Consider the following 18,713-nt stretch of genomic DNA (forward strand, 5'->3'; position numbering starts at 1 on the left):
GCTCATTAAAAAGACAGTTCAAGCGAATGTTTAGTCTACCCATTTACTTACCCCCATGTTGTCCCGTCCTGTGCTTTCTTTCCTCTGTGAGAAGAAAGTACATAACTAAAAAACCACAAGTCTGACCACATTAAATTAGATGAACAGTTGCATTAGATGTTACATTTTATCATGGTGTGTGTTAGCGTCCGATGCTACCCTGCAGTGTTCATTATAATGTTGTGCACTGCTTTCTATGTGTGCATAGTATAGCCCGAGTATATACTTCATTTTTTTTTGATTGACATTAACTTTTTTGATCACCAGCCACTGTGAGATTTCCAACATTACTAGCCACCCGTTATTTTCACTAGCCACATTTTGTTTGTTGGAAAAATACATTTTATATGCATGCTAATAAATAAAATAAAAATTTCATTTAGAAGCACAGAGCCACTGGGCACATGCATACTGGTGTCTGCCCTTGACCTTTGCTTTCCAATATACATTTTTAATGTATCTTTATGTTCATTTTATAATTATCTTTTTCTTTAAAATTAAATTAAACTTTTTTTTTTTTTTAAAGAAAGAAGCACAGGCCCTGGACAAGAATGAATCTTTCTTGGGTGCATTTGTTTATGCACACTATCAAGTGGACTATGAAACACTGTGCTTTTGAAGTATAATTTGGGTTTAAGCATCCAGAAGCCACTAAGCCATCATGTCATCTAAAAAAAAAGCAAAGCAGAAAATTAAATTAAATAAGATAGAATAGAATTTATTCCCTAGCTCGTTCCTGCTCACCCAATCAGTGATCAGCTTCACAAACCACCTCCAACCAATCCCGTGAACTCTCACCTGCCTTGTAATGGTTTGCACCTGTTCCCCATCAACTAGGACACTATATAAACTCACCTTCTCCTCTCAGTTGTCAGTCGGTATTGAAGTCCGATGGTTGTCTTCATCTTCCGCAATCTATCTTCTCCCCTTCTTTCATGGATGTTCCTTTTGAGTCTTCGAGTCCTTACTGATCAAGGGAAGAGATCATTCTTATCTGATGTTTGCTAGAAGATCTGTTATCACTCTGATGAACTGTGTGCTTGTATACTCATAAAAGGCTGACTATTGCATGCTTACTGATCTTTCTCACCGATCTAGAGGAATGCTTACACTTGTGTAGTGTTTACCAGAAGATCAGCTATCTACTAGATGAACTGTGTGTCTGTATACTCACCTGCTGTGTCTCCTATGAGCGAACTTTCAGTGAGATCGACAACATCTACTATTGACACTTATATTGCTGTGAATGAAGATCACGACTGCATATATATCAACCCTTGGAATTCCCTTTGAGATTAGTGACTTTGTTTTGAATAAAACCTGTGAAAGGATAACCATCTCTATCTTCCTTGTCTATCAGCGTGACAATTTAGAAGTAAATAAAACAAAATAGAGCAGAATAAAAATTAATTAAAATAATTAATACAAATCAATATAATAGACTAAAATATAGTAGAATAAAAAAATTATAATTTCTAAAACAAAATAAAAATAAACACTTCATTTAACAGCAGAGCCACTGGGCACATGCATGTGTCTGCCCTTTACTCTCTAAAAGACTCTAAACTTTAAAGAAAATAAAAAGAAGCACAGGCCCTGGACAAGAATTAATCTTTCTAAAGTGCATGTTTTCATGGACACTATCAAGTGGACTATAAAATGCTGTGCTTTTGAAGTATAATTTGGTTTTAAGCATCCAGAATAAGGAGCAGTCATATAATTGGGATTTTGTTTCTTTCTGAAGTCCTTTCACTTTAACAATTATAGTTCCAGCAGTAAAAAAAAGAGAATAAAGATAAAGATAAAGCCATCCTTTTAATCAGCCTAATCCTTTCAATCTCAAAATATCTGTATTGAAATGTCTCGTGGCACCACGCTGATTCATTTGAACTGCACTGAAACACTTTGATATGTCAGAGAGTTTTAGATCCAGCTCACTAAACATCTTCAAAAGAACATTAGGAGTGATTAAATATTCAGAACGAGAGAGAGAGAGAGAGAGAGAGAGAGAGAGAGAGAGAGAGAGAGATGCAGAAACCAAAATAGAAGGATAGTGAGAGAGACTTCAGTGAGAGCTGATCTCAAATTTATACCAACACATTAATAATGTATAGAATAAACCAATATAAACATGCCTAATAACACGCCAGAATTCAGCACTAAGATTTGAAAATGATGTTAGATTGTGTTATTTAGTTAATACGTTTGACATGTGCTGTTAAAGTAGCTGGCAGAAAATGGACTTTCTGGAGAAAATTAGGTCCTACAACAACCAGCCCATTCACTTAATACAAACTACGTGTTTATTTAGAGCAGTGGTGAATCAAGAATGGGTTCAAGTACAGAGTAAATAATGCTGAGTTCAACACAATTCCTTCATGTCCCAACACAAATCAGTTAATTTAATGTTGTTGATTTTTTTTTTTTTTACAATTTTAAGTTGATTGAACATAAAATAATTATGTTGCTTCAGCTAATTTAAAATACTTTTGAGTGTATGTACACTGAAAAAAAGTGTTGCATGCAGAACTGTTGCAAACAATTTATTTGTGTTGAATTTAAGCAAACAAATTAAATTTAATAATGTTCAACTTAATTTGTTTGTGTAAATTCAGCCTAAATAAATTGTTTACAACCTCTTAACATAATAAAATTAAGTAAATCCAAAAAATCATCTTTAAATAATTTTTTTTCAGTGTATTGATCACAAACAGAAAGTATAAGTGTTTGAAATAGTTCAGATTTTTGTACGTTTATAAAAGGTTGGAAAAATTTTTCTCCTGATTATACCTACAAATATAGTAAAGCAGAATTTTTTTAAATCTTATTGCAATTTACTATAAACTAATACTATTTTGTATTTTAATATATTTCAAGAGTTCACACTTAGCTGATGATTGATTATAAAGCTTGTTTGGCATGCTGTCCCGAGAGAGAGCCTTGAGCTCATGAGATCCTCGAGCCCGGGGCTCCCTCCAGTTTGCAAGGCGAGAGGGGACTTTAAGCTCAGGTAGATCTCGAGAACTCCCCTGCTGTTTGAAGCTATTGAGCAATTGGGGATTGCTATGAAGTTATAACTACTCACTATAGGACCTTGTCTATATTATCGATTTGGATAAGTCAATTAACTTAAGTTGTATGTTTTTGGATGACGTAAGAAAACCAGGGGAATCCTACGCAAGCACGAGAGAACATGTGAAATCTGCACTGAAACATCAGTTGGCTTGGTAAGGACTAGAACCAATGATGTTCTTGCTGTTGGGCAACAGTGCTAACCACTGGGCCGCCGTGCCGCCCATCTAGGAAAGGAGGAAGAGTAGGGGTGGAAGGGGGGAATTCTTCAAAATGAAGATGGCTATGGTATGTAACTTAGGGTATTTATGGAGACTTAGGAATCGTCTGATTGATGAATCATAAATTGATTAATGAGGGACCAGCCATGAGCAATCATAAGCATGTTGCCCTCTCAAAAATTTTTTATAAATAAACTTCACTTAAAATACATTTTATTTTGGTGCTGGCAAAATTTAATTCCTAGCAGTCAAAACTTAAGTCTTTAAGAAATCATTCTAATATGATTTTGGTGTCAAATTATTGCCTGTTATTATTGATTCTCAAACTTACCTTTTTTCAATAATGCCACTTTGAATGCTTACATTATAACTGAAAAAAAATCAAGTTAGGTGTTATTAATGAAATAAAATAATGAAATTATGAAAATATATAATGATGTTTGTTTGTTGTTCTAATGCCAATTTGGTGCTTTAAATGGATAGTTCGCTCCCCCAAAAAAGAAAATTCTATAATCATTTACTCACCCTCAAATGAAGTTTGAAGAATGTTGGAAACAAGTAACAATTCACTTTCATAGTTGGAAAAACAAATACTATGGAAGTCAATGGTTAGTGGTTCCAACAATTTTCAGAATAACTTCATTGTTACTTTACAATTTAGTTTGTAATCTTTATTTAATTAGTAGTGTGTAGTAGATTTACTCACCAATTTTATATATTTTTCAGAAGCCAGGTAAAAACTAAACCTCATGAACAGGTGTAGAGGGTTTATTTACTTTACCTTTATTACTCATCAATTATGTTTATTATGTAAAGGATCATTTTTTAACATTCTTTGTGATTTGTTGCAAATTTTAAAGTGTTGTGCCTCTATTGAGTCTTTGAGAGAGCTCTACAATTGTAATTGTTACTAGTACAATTTAAATTAGAGAGCTCTCTGAACTTTATTGTTACTAGGAGTAAAAATTAAATTAGAGGTCATCATCATCTGTATAATTATATTCTTACTAGTAAAATTGAAATTTCGCAATTTAGTTAATGAATGGAATTTAGGCTATTTTGGCTTGCCATACAAGAATGCGTATTCAATTACAAAATATATTAAGGCTTAAATCAGTTCTTAAGTTTTTTAATCAACTCATTTGCTCATTGGAAATGTATGCTTCATTCTGCCAGATGTGATTTTTACAAGTAGGATGCGATACTGGACTATCTAAACTGATCAACCCCATTCCTGTTTGAAAATATAATCCCTACCTATAAAGCTAACTGTAAATTATTCACAAAATTAGAGGGGAAGTTTAATTGTTAGATAACAACCACATGACTCTTAACTACAAGTCAAAACTTAACATAAACTGTAATCTTATCCTTTAAATCTGTTTGGCTGTTTGGATTGTTGATCCAGGAAGAGGTCCTATTGACGAAATCACAATAATCCTTGGGTCTAAAGGGATATATAATCCAAAAATGTCAATTTACTTACAATTTATACTCAATCTATATTTATATAGAAAGCTGGAAACCTGTGACCATTGATCGGTGAGTTAAGTAGCAGATCCAAGACTCACCAGTTTTATATATTTTTCAGAAGCCAGGTAAAAACTAAACCGCAAGAACAGGTGTAGAAGGTTTATTTACTTTAGTTTTATTACTTGTGAATTATGTTTATTATTTAAATGATAATTTTTTAACATTCTTTGTGATTTGTTGTATATTTTGAAGTGTTGTGCCCCTATTCAGGTCTCTGAATTAAAAAGTTTTGAAACTTCATATGCTATACCTGTATGCACACGGACTTTTAATTTTCAGCCAGCCAGCATGACAGCTTCCAGTGAATTTTCAGCTTCCAGCTTTTTTCCATTACAAAATCGCCATGTTTAAGATCAGTTTTCTTAAAAAAAATAAGTTATCTTCATCGCCTGATTGATATACGAAGTGGGTCTCAGAATGTACAAGAAGCTCTGCATTAAATTCTATTTCTCCCCGCCATGTCTTTAAAATATAAAATGTTATTTTTACCTCAGTATTTTGAATGGAGTTTCTGCGCTAGCACTAGCAGTTACATCTATCTTGTTTTACGCTTGAACAACTAAATGAAAGCATAAGTTTATTGAAGTGAATGTATTTAAATAACATTACGGTGTTGATGCTGTATAAGGAACCTTATAAAATTTAAAATAGTCACAGAAAACTTTTACAGGAAGTTTAACGTTGGCTGAAAACATTAGCTGTGTGCATATACCGCATTGTAGTGACTCTTTCATACGTTGGGTCTGTAACATTAGACTTTTATTTATATTTTGTGTTAATATGAACCGGTTTATGAGCCAGCATTTTGATAAAGCAATATGCTACCATCAGATTTTGCAACCAGTGTAAATTTTAATGTGGAGTAGTGTAATATATGAAGCTGTATTGTAATATCGCCCTAATCCCAAACTTCAACCCCAGAACCATTCAAATTCAGTGTTCTGATGGGTAGGATAAAATGTCAGGACACCTATTTATAAACTCAAACTGGATTGTTACAATTGAGTATTCTAAACAATGACAGAATTTTCTGTTTTGTGTGAACTGTCACTTAATTTCTTACCATTATTATCGCTTGAAAATGACTTTTAAAGTTAGGGATGGTGGTTTTATCAGGGTCGTTCCTAGGAGAAATTTCAACCCGCACACATGTCCTCCTCACCAGCACGATTACATAACTGTAATGATGAGCTCAGGGGAGAGTAGGAAGAAGACCATCTTTGTTTTCGACTAATAACAAGAACGATATAATTAGCAACTGTCGACCGGATGCACATTCGGAAGTTTGGCCCGAGACTAGTCATACAGCATTTCATCATGTTAATAAAAGTGTAATTTCTCAACGTGACATCACAGCGGTATTGAACATCATTATCACTGACTGAAGGTTTGTTCTGCTTCTGATCACAACAGAAAGCGCGCGAGCCGTGCAGGGATAAAAGCGGGAAATGTAAAATAAAACAACAACAACAGACACAGACGGAGAGAAGAAACAGCGGCAGACAGAATGAGAGAGACAGATATTGTGTGGGCCAGCGTTTTTATTTTATTTTAGAAACAGGAGTGGGTGGATCTCACGGTGTACATTATTTTGATTCATTCAGAAACAAGCATCTTAAAAGAGCTGAGACCGTCAGGAAAAAATCTAATAAAAAAAAAAAATCAAGTTACACTCTTGACATAAGTCCGAGGACATTTTAACCAGTTTCTCGACTAGTTTATCTGGCCCTCTACACCTTTAAAAGCTCTCACTTAGAATGATTAGATCCTGTTTACTCCTGGTATTAAGATGCGATTTTATTGTATGGCAAGCCTAATTAGCCTAAATTCAGTTTCGACTTGTAACAATTACAATTAAAGACCTCTGTAATGTAACTAGAGAGATCTTTAATAGCATTCATACTAGTAACAAGTTAATTAGAACTGCAATTATCTCATAAGAATTCAGATTAGAGAGCTCTTGAATTGTATTTTTTACTATTAAGAATTAAAGAGCTCTTTAATTAGAAATGTTACTAAAAAATTACATAAAAGTGCTTGGAATATTGAAAATTGGAATTGTTACTAAGAAATTAGCCTAATTAGAGAGCTCTCTAATTCACAAAATAAGAGGGTATTAATTCAATAGTTAGATAACAATAACGTAAAGCACATAACTCCTAACTGAAGGCAAAACTTAAAACCGTTCACGTATCCTTTAAATAATTATTAATTCCAGTTAAACAGTTCACTATAGTTAATAGCCTACTACAATAGTCAACATCTGAAGTGGATCAAAAGAGATTTTTAAATTCCTATGACAAGAATAAGTGTTGATCAACCGATTTAGGACAACTTTAATAAAAGGTTTTGATCCTCTTCTAATGTTGACTACTACTGTAGCATTTATTAAAGTGTTATAAATACTATAATATACAGTACACTTTATTATAGCATGGTTCAAAAACACTATATCATTTACTATAAATTACAATAGTATTTTTTCATCTGGAAGACCCAATGCCCATGCTGCTATTCATTTATTTACTGAAGCTAATATTTATGTATTTTGGATCTCTTGGTATGTTTTCAGTGTGATAATAGTTAAGGGTGTTAACTTTCTGACTTTTACCACTGTTCTACTGGGCCTGCTCAAGGTTGCGGTCTTTCACCTCTCTTGTTTATCATGTATACTTGTCGGAGTATGTGAATTATAATAAAATATGTTAAATGAAGTTTCATAAACTAACTTCGAGACGAGCACGTGTTATGATTGAGCATGACATGCTGTTCATCTGTAATCAGTAATAAACCAATCAGAGTGATCCAAGTTCACAATAAATGGATCGTTTTTCTCTACTGCTCTATCTATCCCCCTTCTACCCCATCTCCTCTTTTTCTAAGGCGAGCTCTCGAGACCTCCCTGATCTCGGATCCTCTTATATTGCTGTTGACCGGGCAGGAGCCTTTGGCTCAAGTATCTCCGAGCTCAGGGTTCTCTCCCGGGACAGCATGCCAAACCTGCTATTAACACTAAGCATATCTAAGTGGGAACTCCTAAATTTTATAAGTGACTGTGAATCTCTTCCATGCACAATATTAAATATCATTATGAGCAACAAAGTTGAAATGTCAAAACAAAGTTACTTTAACATTAAAAAATGTTTCAGATGTAAAATTTGCATCATCCTTTGTGATCATGTTGATGAAAATACAGTAACCTAAACCCTTAGAAGACATACACACATCATCAAAAAGTCCTAGGACAGACAAATATACTATTTTAATACAAAAAAAAAAAAAACTTGGCTCACCTGTTTATTGTGATTTTACCAAAAAGCTGGTTGCAGATTGACTGGAATAAACATCCACGTCAGCCCTGAAACAGAAGTACCTTTTTAAAAGAGTATTGAATGGATTGTTTGACAGGATTCTTGTTCTCAGAAATTTGCACTCCAAAATCTGGTGACCGTTTGGACATTAAAACAATCCCAAAAAAGCAATAACTCTTATATGGTTTTAGAGATCAGGTTATTCTCTACTGTGTCCCCATCTCCATAAAAAACTGTTTAAAATGAGTAAATTATCGAAAAATACAGCTGTTTATTACCTGTGGAACTGCAGACGCAAGGACTGATTATTCCAGTTACCAGAGACCTATATGAAAACACACTTTTACCAGATTTAAACTTCACTTTTGCTCAACCAGAAAAAGGTGGTTTGCCATTTCCAGGTTGGAGGAAAGTCCTTATCCCAGGTGGAGGAGTTCAAGTGTCTTGGGGTTTTGTTCATGAGTGCGATGGAAGGATGGAGTGTGAGATTGACAGGCGGATTGGTGCAGCAGCAGCAGTAATGTGGTCGATGTACTGGTCTGTTGTGGTAAAGAAGCAGCTGAGCAGAAAGGCATAGCACTCAATTTATCTACATTTTTACTTTCACTTATGGTCATGAGATTTGGGTCATCACCGAAAGGTGATCTCGGATACAAGCGGTCGAAATGAGTTTAATTCACAGGGTAGCCAATCCTCTTTATGGATAACCAAGGGTTGATTAAAATCAATGACCTCAATCAAGTCCTCTCAAAATTTTGCATAAGTTTGAATAAAGTCGGCTTCATATTTTTGTCTGTGAATGAAACATTTACTAATTGATACAGTGACAAATGAATCATGATGATCATCTTCTGTGTGTTTTCTGAAGTTGCTGTTGAAAAATGAGCATTATCTTAACTCACACTTAAAAATTTTGAAAAAAGAATATTAATACCTGATCATTATATATTAATATAAATGGACTATGACAGACGTCGCCATACTTCAGAACCGTTTTGATTTTTCACCAATAACTCTTTTTTTAAGTTCATTTTTCCAGTAACTTTAATATATTTAAAACTGATTGCTTGATACTGTTACTATAAGGAGCTACACACAAGGTTTCATCAGTACATTTAATAAGTTAGGGAGAGAGATGCTCTTAAATCTGCGAATTCTTTTTCATGGATGAAAAATTAACTAGTTCATTGAATGATAAATGAATGATGATGATCATTCTGCTCATCCATCAAACGCACTGTGTGAGTTTTCTGAAGTTAGTAAATGGCAATTAGGACTCTGCAGTAAAAAGAGGGAAAAAACACACATTTTCAACCAGTCTAAACTGGCTTGATGGTCTTAACTGGTTTACACTAGTCTCCAAAATTTTCCAAGGTGTTTTTTCAGCAAGAAGACTGTCTAACCAACTTCACTTTAACAAAACTAAACTAAACCAAATAAGGCCTGAAAGATTCAACATGTTTTTGCAAAGGAGTTATAATGAATATAAAGTGTGTCATAAATAAAGCTTAATTTTACTCTGGCAAATACCTTTTTCTAATTACCAAGACTAACAAATATATTCAAAGAAAAAGATTCACTATCTTAAAGAAGTGTGTGACAATGAATGAACATGTTTGATTTTTCTATCTCTAGATCATTTTTCTTTTTTTCCAAAAGAACTGCAGAGGAGATGTTAATTAAAGCAAGCAGTCATCCAAGTGTGCGCTTGCTTCCAGTCCTTTCCTCTGTCTCCAAATACCTGACAGGTTAATGCTCAAACTGAGAGAATAAAGCCGGCATACGTCTTAAGTACATATAGACCTGACAATTTCAGAGAAGCGCTAAATCCTTTAACCCCTCAGGAGAAATCTAGCCAAATCCTGTAAGCTCACATTTTAGCATGCGAACCATTAGGAAAAACAAGATTGACTTGATTTAAAAAGAGTACAAATATATAGGTTCAAAAGAGTTTGAGCCGCATCCAATTTTACTTTTAATGTTGAGCTCTGCTGCACTCTTGTGGAAGAGTTTGGTACAGGTATAGGCACTTCAAAGTGAACATTTTCAGATTTATTGACCCTAAAGGTGTTCTGCATTCAAAGGAGAATGTTTGAAAGATCTATCAGAAAGATATCTAAGGATCGTTTAACAAAAGCCACTGACACAAGGAGTTAATGTGAAAAGGTCAAGAAAAATGTAAACCTTTTTAGAAGTTTTTATTAGTGTTTCTCAACCACTACCTGAAGGACCACCAACTCTGCACATTTTCCATATCTCCTCAACCAAACACGATTCAGATCATTGACTCATTAGCAGAGACTGAAATACTTGTATTGGGTGTGACAGACAAAAACGTGTTAGTGGTCCTCCAGGAATGTTGAGAAACAGTTTTAGATTTAGTTCACGAGCAGAACAAAATAACTGACTTGTAGTTGAGTGTTTAAAGAAGCATTCGCTAAAAGAATCGTTTACGAGTCCTTCAACAAATATTTCAAGAATTACTGACTATTGCTTTAATTCACAAACTGTGTCTGATTGAATCCAACTGATTCATTAAAATATCGAGCTCTTGAATCATTTTTCCACAATCATCTCTGAAATGACTAACGTTACAATTTAGCAACTGCCAAACAGCAGCATTAATGAGCTGACAAACAGACTTTAATAGTTTAATCTGTCTGATTCAAATCAACGAAGCTGTAAATTAACAACCAGTTCTTAAGTCGCCCGTTTCGCTATGATTCTTGAGTCTTTCTGATCAATTAGATTCCATACGCAATCGAAGAAGCAACATTTTTATTTGACGAAATAATTGAGTTGTTCGAGTGTTCTAAAGCATTCTAACCGATTCAGCCAAAAAAAACAAAAACAAAAAAAACCCTCAATAATCATTCTTGAGATTTGAATCATTCGTTTAACAATTAATGCGACTTGGTTAAGTTTAAAAAGCATTGTGATTAATTCAAACCATTTGATTCAATAAAAAAAAATCAACTTACTTGAGTAACTTGTTCAACAATTATGGTCAATTTCAATCGCGATTTATCTTCCGCCAAAAGAAACCTAGGAGGGAAAACAATCATGGCTGCCATATTGAAGGCTCAAAACTGGCACTCATTAATAAGTCAACTGACACAGGCCCTTAGCAAGGGGGGTTTTAGTGGTTCGAAAGACCCACCCCACACTGAAAAAGGTGTAGTATTTGTCCTATACATGAGCTCATTTGTCTTATTTTGACTGTTATGCCATAACAAATAGTGAAAATGACACACCGAAAAAGGTCTGAAGTGGAGTCTGTTTTGGCGAAATCTGTCAATTGTTTTTCAAGTCCAACATCCAGCTGTGCAAGAAAACATACAATCTATTGTAAGTGAAGTCATCTTTCATTACTGGTTTGTTTTTAATTGACAAAAATTACAAAGTAACCTATTCTAAATATTATTCAATATTTAGAATTATTTTAGCCCTTCTGAATGGAACGTAGTGTTAATGTCATTGCATCAATTGACAAATTCTGTCAGATTTAAACCAATTGATAAATTAAAAAAAATTTCTACAACTATCTTTGAAATTTTTCCAAACAATAAAGTTCAGCTGACAAATTACTGACTTACAAATCGATTTATCATTACATCACTAATTAACAACCTAAAGTCACTTGTTTAACAATTAGTAACAATTATGACTTGTTCCTGCAATTGCCATTCTGCTAATGTTCAGTTCATGAATCCATCATTCAGACTCAATTCAGCTTATTCCCTAAAATGATCCAACCAATCAAATCAAACGTAATAAGAACTATTCCTGTGCAAAAAGAGCATTCTCACAGAGACAGTGCTCAGCATAATTGAGTTCAACCCATTTTGAAAATGAATATTTCTCAGTGAATATAGGTGTATTTTGGTGCATTTGAACAAAACACATTTAATCAACAAATATATATATTTTTAAATAATATTTTAGTTACCAAACATAATTAAAAATTTAAAGATAAAACAATTCAAGCTAAATATTGCAAAAATAAATTACAACCTACAAAATTACAACAAAAATTTTGTACTTTTTGCTTCTCTTGATTTAATTGGTATTTCGCTCTTTTAAAAAATTGTTTTAATATTTTTCTATAACATACACTGTAAAACCCAAAAAGTTAAAGTAACTCAAACCATTTGAGGAAACCGATTGCTACCAATCATTTGAGTTAAAAACACTAATCCTAATGAGTACTGTGAACTTAATCCATTTAAGTTGAAGTAATAAGGTATTTAATTAAATCATTATCTTCAACGCTGAGCTCAAAACTCTTTTCAAATGAGTAGAATCAACTTTTAGTACATTTTGAGTTAACTACACTCATTTCATTTGATAAAGTTGACTGTTGGGTTTTACAGTGAATAATTTGTGTGTGCTAGTTTTTGAACCGTTATCGTAAGTTATTTTGTTAGGTTAGCTCCAGATTTGGCTTCAGCATTGACTAATCTAATGTATGTGCACAAATATAATATTTTAAAGCCTTCTATTTAAAATATTAAAAGATAGATTTGTGAGGGGTGTGCTTATATATGCTGAGCACTGTACGTCAAGCTGTGCAATTTCTTCCACTCACACACATCACAAATAAAGCAAATGTGCATTTCATCTTTATCACAAAACAGGTTTAATTTAATATCTCTTTATTTTTTAAAATAATTAAACATTTGTATTTCTCCGACCCTTTTTAACTTTTGTAATCGTTTGATGTCTGGGGCTTTCTAAAGCACAGGTTTCAATTCTGACACAGCTCACCACAGCATCAGTCCTCCACAATCCCGCTCTCACTCACCCCCCTCCCCCAATCAGCAACTAAGTAAAAAATAAAAAGGAAGAGAGAGAACAAATTCCACTTGGTCAAAAAGAAAAAAAAACAAAACCAAATCCAGACAAAATAAAAATAAACCCAAAACAAATTAGAAGTGAAACCCGAGAAAGAAAGAAAACGTAAATCCCAAGAGGCCGTGTTCGAACTTTCCTCATCATATGCTGGATTCTCCTAAAGAAAAATACGCTAAAGGTTCTACTAGATACAGAGTATCAAAGTACTGCAGTCAGATACAGTATACAGGTACTTAACACTGTAAGAAACTCCCTCACACACTCGAACGCAGAATGTGTGTGTGTGCACGTGCAGTTCCGTTTCTTATGACAAGCATCTCCGATTTGCTGCTGGAATTCAGAACACTCCCTCAGATGTGTGTACGTGTGTGTGTGTCTCTCATTTACTGGTACCAGTACCGGACTGGTGCTAAAGAGTCCAAACAAGTATACCAGGTGGCACATTTGGACAGGAAAAAAAAAAAAGAAAGAACGAAAAGGGGAGGAAAATTAAAAAGAGCTGGTGTGTGTGTGTTACATATGTCCACTTCCTCTTCTCTGCTGGTTACTGCATAGTGTCCCCTTTGAAGCAGCCTACAATCCAGACCTGCAGCGTTTATCCAGATGTTGAAGGACAATCAAAAAAGGTCAACGGTAGACAATTCTGCTTTCAGATATTCAGGACACGCAGGTGGGCCGATGTTGATCCAATGCTGAGATGAGGAGGAAGAGAAAGAGATGGATTGAGTAAGGAAAGAGGGAGAAAGAGAGAGAATTGGGCTGGTGTTGTTCAGCAAGAATGGGTGAGGTATGTCAGATCGGTGGGTTGAGATTCTGTTTCGTTTTCTTAACAGCAGTCGTTCGTTTCAGTCCTACTGTCTGTTCAAAGTCCGTTCCCCTCCAGTGTGGGTTTATTTATTTTTTTGCGTATTTTTATTTTTTTTACTTCCTTTTCTAGTCACGTTCTTTTTCGGCTTTATATTTTTAAGGGGGAAGAGAGAGAAAAAAAAAGAGAGGATAAAATAAAAGTTATTTACAGTGCTTTTGAAATAATGAGACTGACGAGGTGATTCTACGGTAAAGTAAGTCGCACAAATACAAAAAAGAAAAAAGAAATGTGGCCAACGTTCCGAGCGTGTGGTGGAGGCGTTGGGGGAAAAAGCGGTCCAGGAGAAGCGCTTCGTTAAGTGGGAATAATTCCATCGGTCTGGAGGCTTCTCTTCAACTCCAGATCTTCCAACCTCTTCCACAGCTCCTCTCTCTCCTTCTCTTTCTTCTTCTCCCTGAAAAAATGAGAGATTGGGGGGAAAAATAAATGAGAAATATTAAAAGAGATAGTTCACCCAAAAACTACAATTCAGTCAACATTTACTCACTTTACTTGTTCAAAACCAGTTTGAGTTTCTTTATTCAGTTTAATTACAAGAGAAGATATTTTGAAGAAAACTGTAACCACTGATTACTATGGAAGTCAATGCTTACAAGTTTTCAGCTTTCTTTAAAATATCCTCTTTAGTGATCAACAGAATAAATAAACTCAAACAGGTTTTGAACAAGTAAAGGGAGAGTAAATAGTAAAATATAGAAATAGTGCACCTCTGACGATCTGACTTGTAAGTGGACGTGAGTTCATCAAACAAAGTGCTGTTCATTTCCATGAAGGCCTTCAGAACATTATAGACTAAAGCTACTATGGCCCTGAAAAAAGAAGAATAAAGAAGAATTAGACCTTTTAAGCATACATTACACTGGGACTGGAAGAACAGGGCATGTTTAATCCAGTAGATGGCAATATTTAATTAATGCTGAACAGTAATGAGAATATTGTGAAGCATTAACATACAAATATACTGAACATTTAAAGGCTGAGTGTTCACCTCTGTACAAAACTGATAAAATCCTAATACTAACTTTGAGGTCACATCCTCTTGAAATTATGGTGATTTGCTGCTCAATAAATATTTTTTATTATAAATGATGTTAAAAAAGACCAAATTCTATCACTTAATAAATAGAAAGTTCAAAAAAGGCAAACAAATGTTTATATTAAATTAAGATTGTAATCGACTACTTGATATTTAGTTAAAAAAAATCATTTATTGCCCCAAAACAACTTTATCTTACAAACCATAATTATGGAAGGATAACATATGAAAACATTAAATGTGATTGGAACAAAAGAGCCTAGATTATTTATAGGCTGAGAGATTGTGTTGGTGGTGTAGGTTTGACTCACGGGTTCCAGTGTTCTTTGGAGATCCGGTAAAGACTGGCGAACATTATTGGAAGAATCACGTTGGAGTTCTCCTCAATCAGACTCATGATGTACTCATTATTCCAGTAGTACAGAGCTCTCTCAGCCACCTGGACACACATTCATTTACAAACTTACACGATTCATCTAGGATTTGGATGCATTGTATTCTTAGCTGCTTCATGCATTCATAGAAGCAGCATTAATGCATTAAAAAAATGAAAATAAACCTTCTAGTTTTTGTAAGAACAGACTTTGAAGAAAATTGGAAAATGATTGTAAAAAATATATTTGATATGGAGAAAATGACCTTTGCACATAGACAAAATATGAATAAAACTTACAAGAATTAGTCAAAATGTTCATTGCACATAGAATAATGGACAGTGCATAAGCAATTATGGAGTGCTTTGAAATGAGTATGTCGTGTTTCTTGAGCTTTTTATATTGCAATCTACTGTACATTCTATACTTAAGTTAAGGCTGATTTATACTTCTGCGTCAAACACCGGCGTATGCTACGGTGCTGACGCATAGCCCTTCGCCATGGCCGTCGCCGTCACTGACGTGCACCTCTGAAAAAATGTAACTACACGTCGCAACGACGCGTAGCGTAAGCTCTGTGATTGGTCGGCTTGGTAGCGCTGACTAGTCTGGGCGGGACCGAGAGCCGCGCGAAAGGCGCGAGCGATTGTTTACAAGTGTGGAGTCCCGTGAAGGAGCTCCGGATGGAAAGTTTTGTTTTGTGTTTACCTTATAGTTAAAGTTGTTGCACGTCCGCCGGTTCCTGCCTCAAAATGAGCGAGTTTGAGCCACTTGTACATCCCGGAAGTGTTCAGGAAAAGCAAAAAAGCAGCGAAGAAACTCGACACAGAGGAACATTAACACCTCACTGTCCACTAGCGTTTCAGAAGTGTTAATGCAGACCAACAGAGACGGCGCGCAGAAGTATAAATGCACAGCCACACGCGTTGCATGCGCCGTGGGTTACGCCGGTCACTTGACGCAGAAGTATAAATCAGGCTTTAGTGTATTTTTATTATTATGTTTTTGCTGGTTACATTCATTATACCCGTTCCCCCTTTTTTATTTAGAATGGGGAGAGAACCAATAGGATTGTATGTGCTATCAAGAATGTAACTATAAGTGTCATAAAAAGACATAACTATAAGAATGATGCGAGAGCTGTGTGTGAAGTCTCTGGGTTGTTCTGTTCTTTATTTATTTATAATAATATGTTTATTGATGTATGCTTTGTTAAGACAGATCAATATTTGGCTAAGATACAACCATTTTAAAATCTGGAATAAAAATAAATAAATATAAAATAAATAAATACTGATGAAATCACTTTCATTTTGTCTGAATTGAGTGCTCAGAAATTTGATTCATTTTTAGTCCAAAATATATTAAATATGTTTTGAATATAAACATTTCTATAAAAATGTAAAAATATGTAAAAAAAAAAAAAAAAAAAAAAAAAAACATATATATATATATATATATATATATATATATATATATATACATATATATATATATATATATATATATATATATATATATATATATATATATATTAGGGATGTAACGGTATTGTAAATACCGTCATACCGCAATATTAAATTTTTTCGATATTACCGAAGTCGCATGACTCGGTAAAACTATAGGTCTTCTGAGAAAATTTGCTCAGGCGAATGAAGCGAACGGGAGGTAGCTGGAACTTCATTTCCCATCAGCCCCGGCGTGGCCATAATCCTTTGCGGTCTGTTGTCGCTACAGATCCAGTAATGCGGAAATGGAGTGTGCTGCTAGTAGCGGAGATGAAAAAAAGATGGAAATGATCGAACCTAAAGCGGGTGTTGTCGCCGCGCGCGTGCTGAATAGCGGTGCTGTCGCGCGCGTTCTGATCAGCTGTGTTGTGGCGCGCGTATTGTAAAGCGCCAAGGGGGGGTTGAGCGCGCATACTCAAGAGAGGTGTTATCGCGCGCCTACTGAAGGGCTGGACTGGACGGAGGTTGTGTTGCGTCGCGGGGGCACTTTTGATCGTTTTGGAAGGGCATTTTCTATCCAAGACTAAAAAGGGCATGTGCACTGCACAGGTTGAGCCCTATGTGTGCACGGGCCTGCAAGTTGGGGAATACGACTAATAACAGTCATGGGGACTGCAGAAACACAGCACACTGTTCAGATTGATGCAGACATTGACTTGTACCGCAAAGAGATCTCTATCTCACTCATGGTTTGTCCTCTCAAGTGGGGGAAAGACAATGCACAACGTTACCCCACTGCTGTCAACATGGGCCAAGTCATATCTCTCTTGTCCCAGAATCCTCAGTCCCAAATGAGAGGGGTTTTTTCTGTTGCAGGGGACATTGTAAATACTCAGAGATACCAGCTTTTACCAGATTATAGTTATATGATAATTTTCCTTTAAACCCATCTCTATCTAAGTGAGTGATTAAATGTTAAATGTGATGAGTTTTTAACAATACTAAATTGAAACTTTATTTTTTTACATGGTTTAATAATTTTTTGTTATTAAAATTGAAGTTCCTGTTTCAAAGCTAACAGATAGATGGCTAATTTGTATGTCATTGACACTTTTGGCACTTTTTTGGGAGTATTTTCAAAAGTTTTTTTTTTCCTGTAAATGATTCAATAAATACCGTACCGTGACATTCATACCGAGGTATTACCGTACCGTGAAATTCTGATACCGTTACATCCCTAATATATATATATATATATATATATATATATATATAAATATATATATATATATATATATATATATATATATATATATATATATATATATATATATATATATATATATATATATGTTTAAAATGAAGTTGTAATTTTGCAGGTTTATTTATTTTATATTTATAAAAAAAATTATATTTATTTATTTTTTGCAATATTTTGCTTGAATTTAAATGTAGTATCTGTCCTTTTCGAAAAATGGACCAAATACTGTACATTATATTCACCGAGAAATGGATAAAACTATTCATTTTCAAAAGGGGGTGTATTCATTTTTGTATATATATTTGTCATTATTATAATTTTTTTAATAAAAGAAAAACTGATAGTTTTGATCGATTCAATGTATTTTTGGCTATTGCAAAATATATATGTTGTTGCAATTTAAGGCCTATTTTGTGGTCCAGGTTCACAATTCAGGTAGCATAACTTTAATTGGTCCAGCTTCATTTGGACAGACCTGAAAGTGAGGACTAGAGACACATCTGGAGATCTGTTTGAAGAGAGGCTCCTGGATCTTCACAAACTGCGTAGGCTCAATCACATCCAGAATCTCCTCCAACTCTCCTAGGAACATGACCTAAAGGTGCACACACAGACACACACAGTGATGCAGACAATCAGAACAAAGTGTAAAGTACATCAGTGAATGCATCTTAAACCATCAACAACGCTTCCACT

The 18,713-nt window shown here is 34.5% G+C and overlaps 1 protein-coding gene across 6 annotated transcripts in view; it reads right to left on the minus strand.

The window, feature by feature from the left end:
* Positions 1-12,798: 12,798 nt before the first annotated feature.
* The window catches only part of ppp2r5eb (protein phosphatase 2, regulatory subunit B', epsilon isoform b), a 45,957-nt gene continuing 40,042 nt past the window's right edge, over positions 12,799-18,713 (minus strand). For 4 of the 6 annotated variants that reach the window (XM_087277669.1, XM_087277670.1, XM_087277668.1 and 1 more), the window contains 4 exons: positions 18,493-18,612; positions 15,246-15,373; positions 14,606-14,707; positions 12,799-14,292 (listed from right to left, as the gene is read on the minus strand). In XM_087277669.1, coding sequence (XP_087133795.1) covers positions 14,193-14,292; positions 14,606-14,707; positions 15,246-15,373; positions 18,493-18,612 — 450 coding nt within the window. In that variant the 3' untranslated portion in view covers positions 12,799-14,192. 6 annotated transcript variants of the gene reach the window in all.

The sequence above is a fragment of the Danio rerio genome, chromosome 13, assembly GCF_052040795.2.
Source record: "Danio rerio strain M-AB ecotype USA chromosome 13, GRCz13ab, whole genome shotgun sequence".
NCBI classification, from domain to species: domain Eukaryota; kingdom Metazoa; phylum Chordata; class Actinopteri; order Cypriniformes; family Danionidae; genus Danio; species Danio rerio.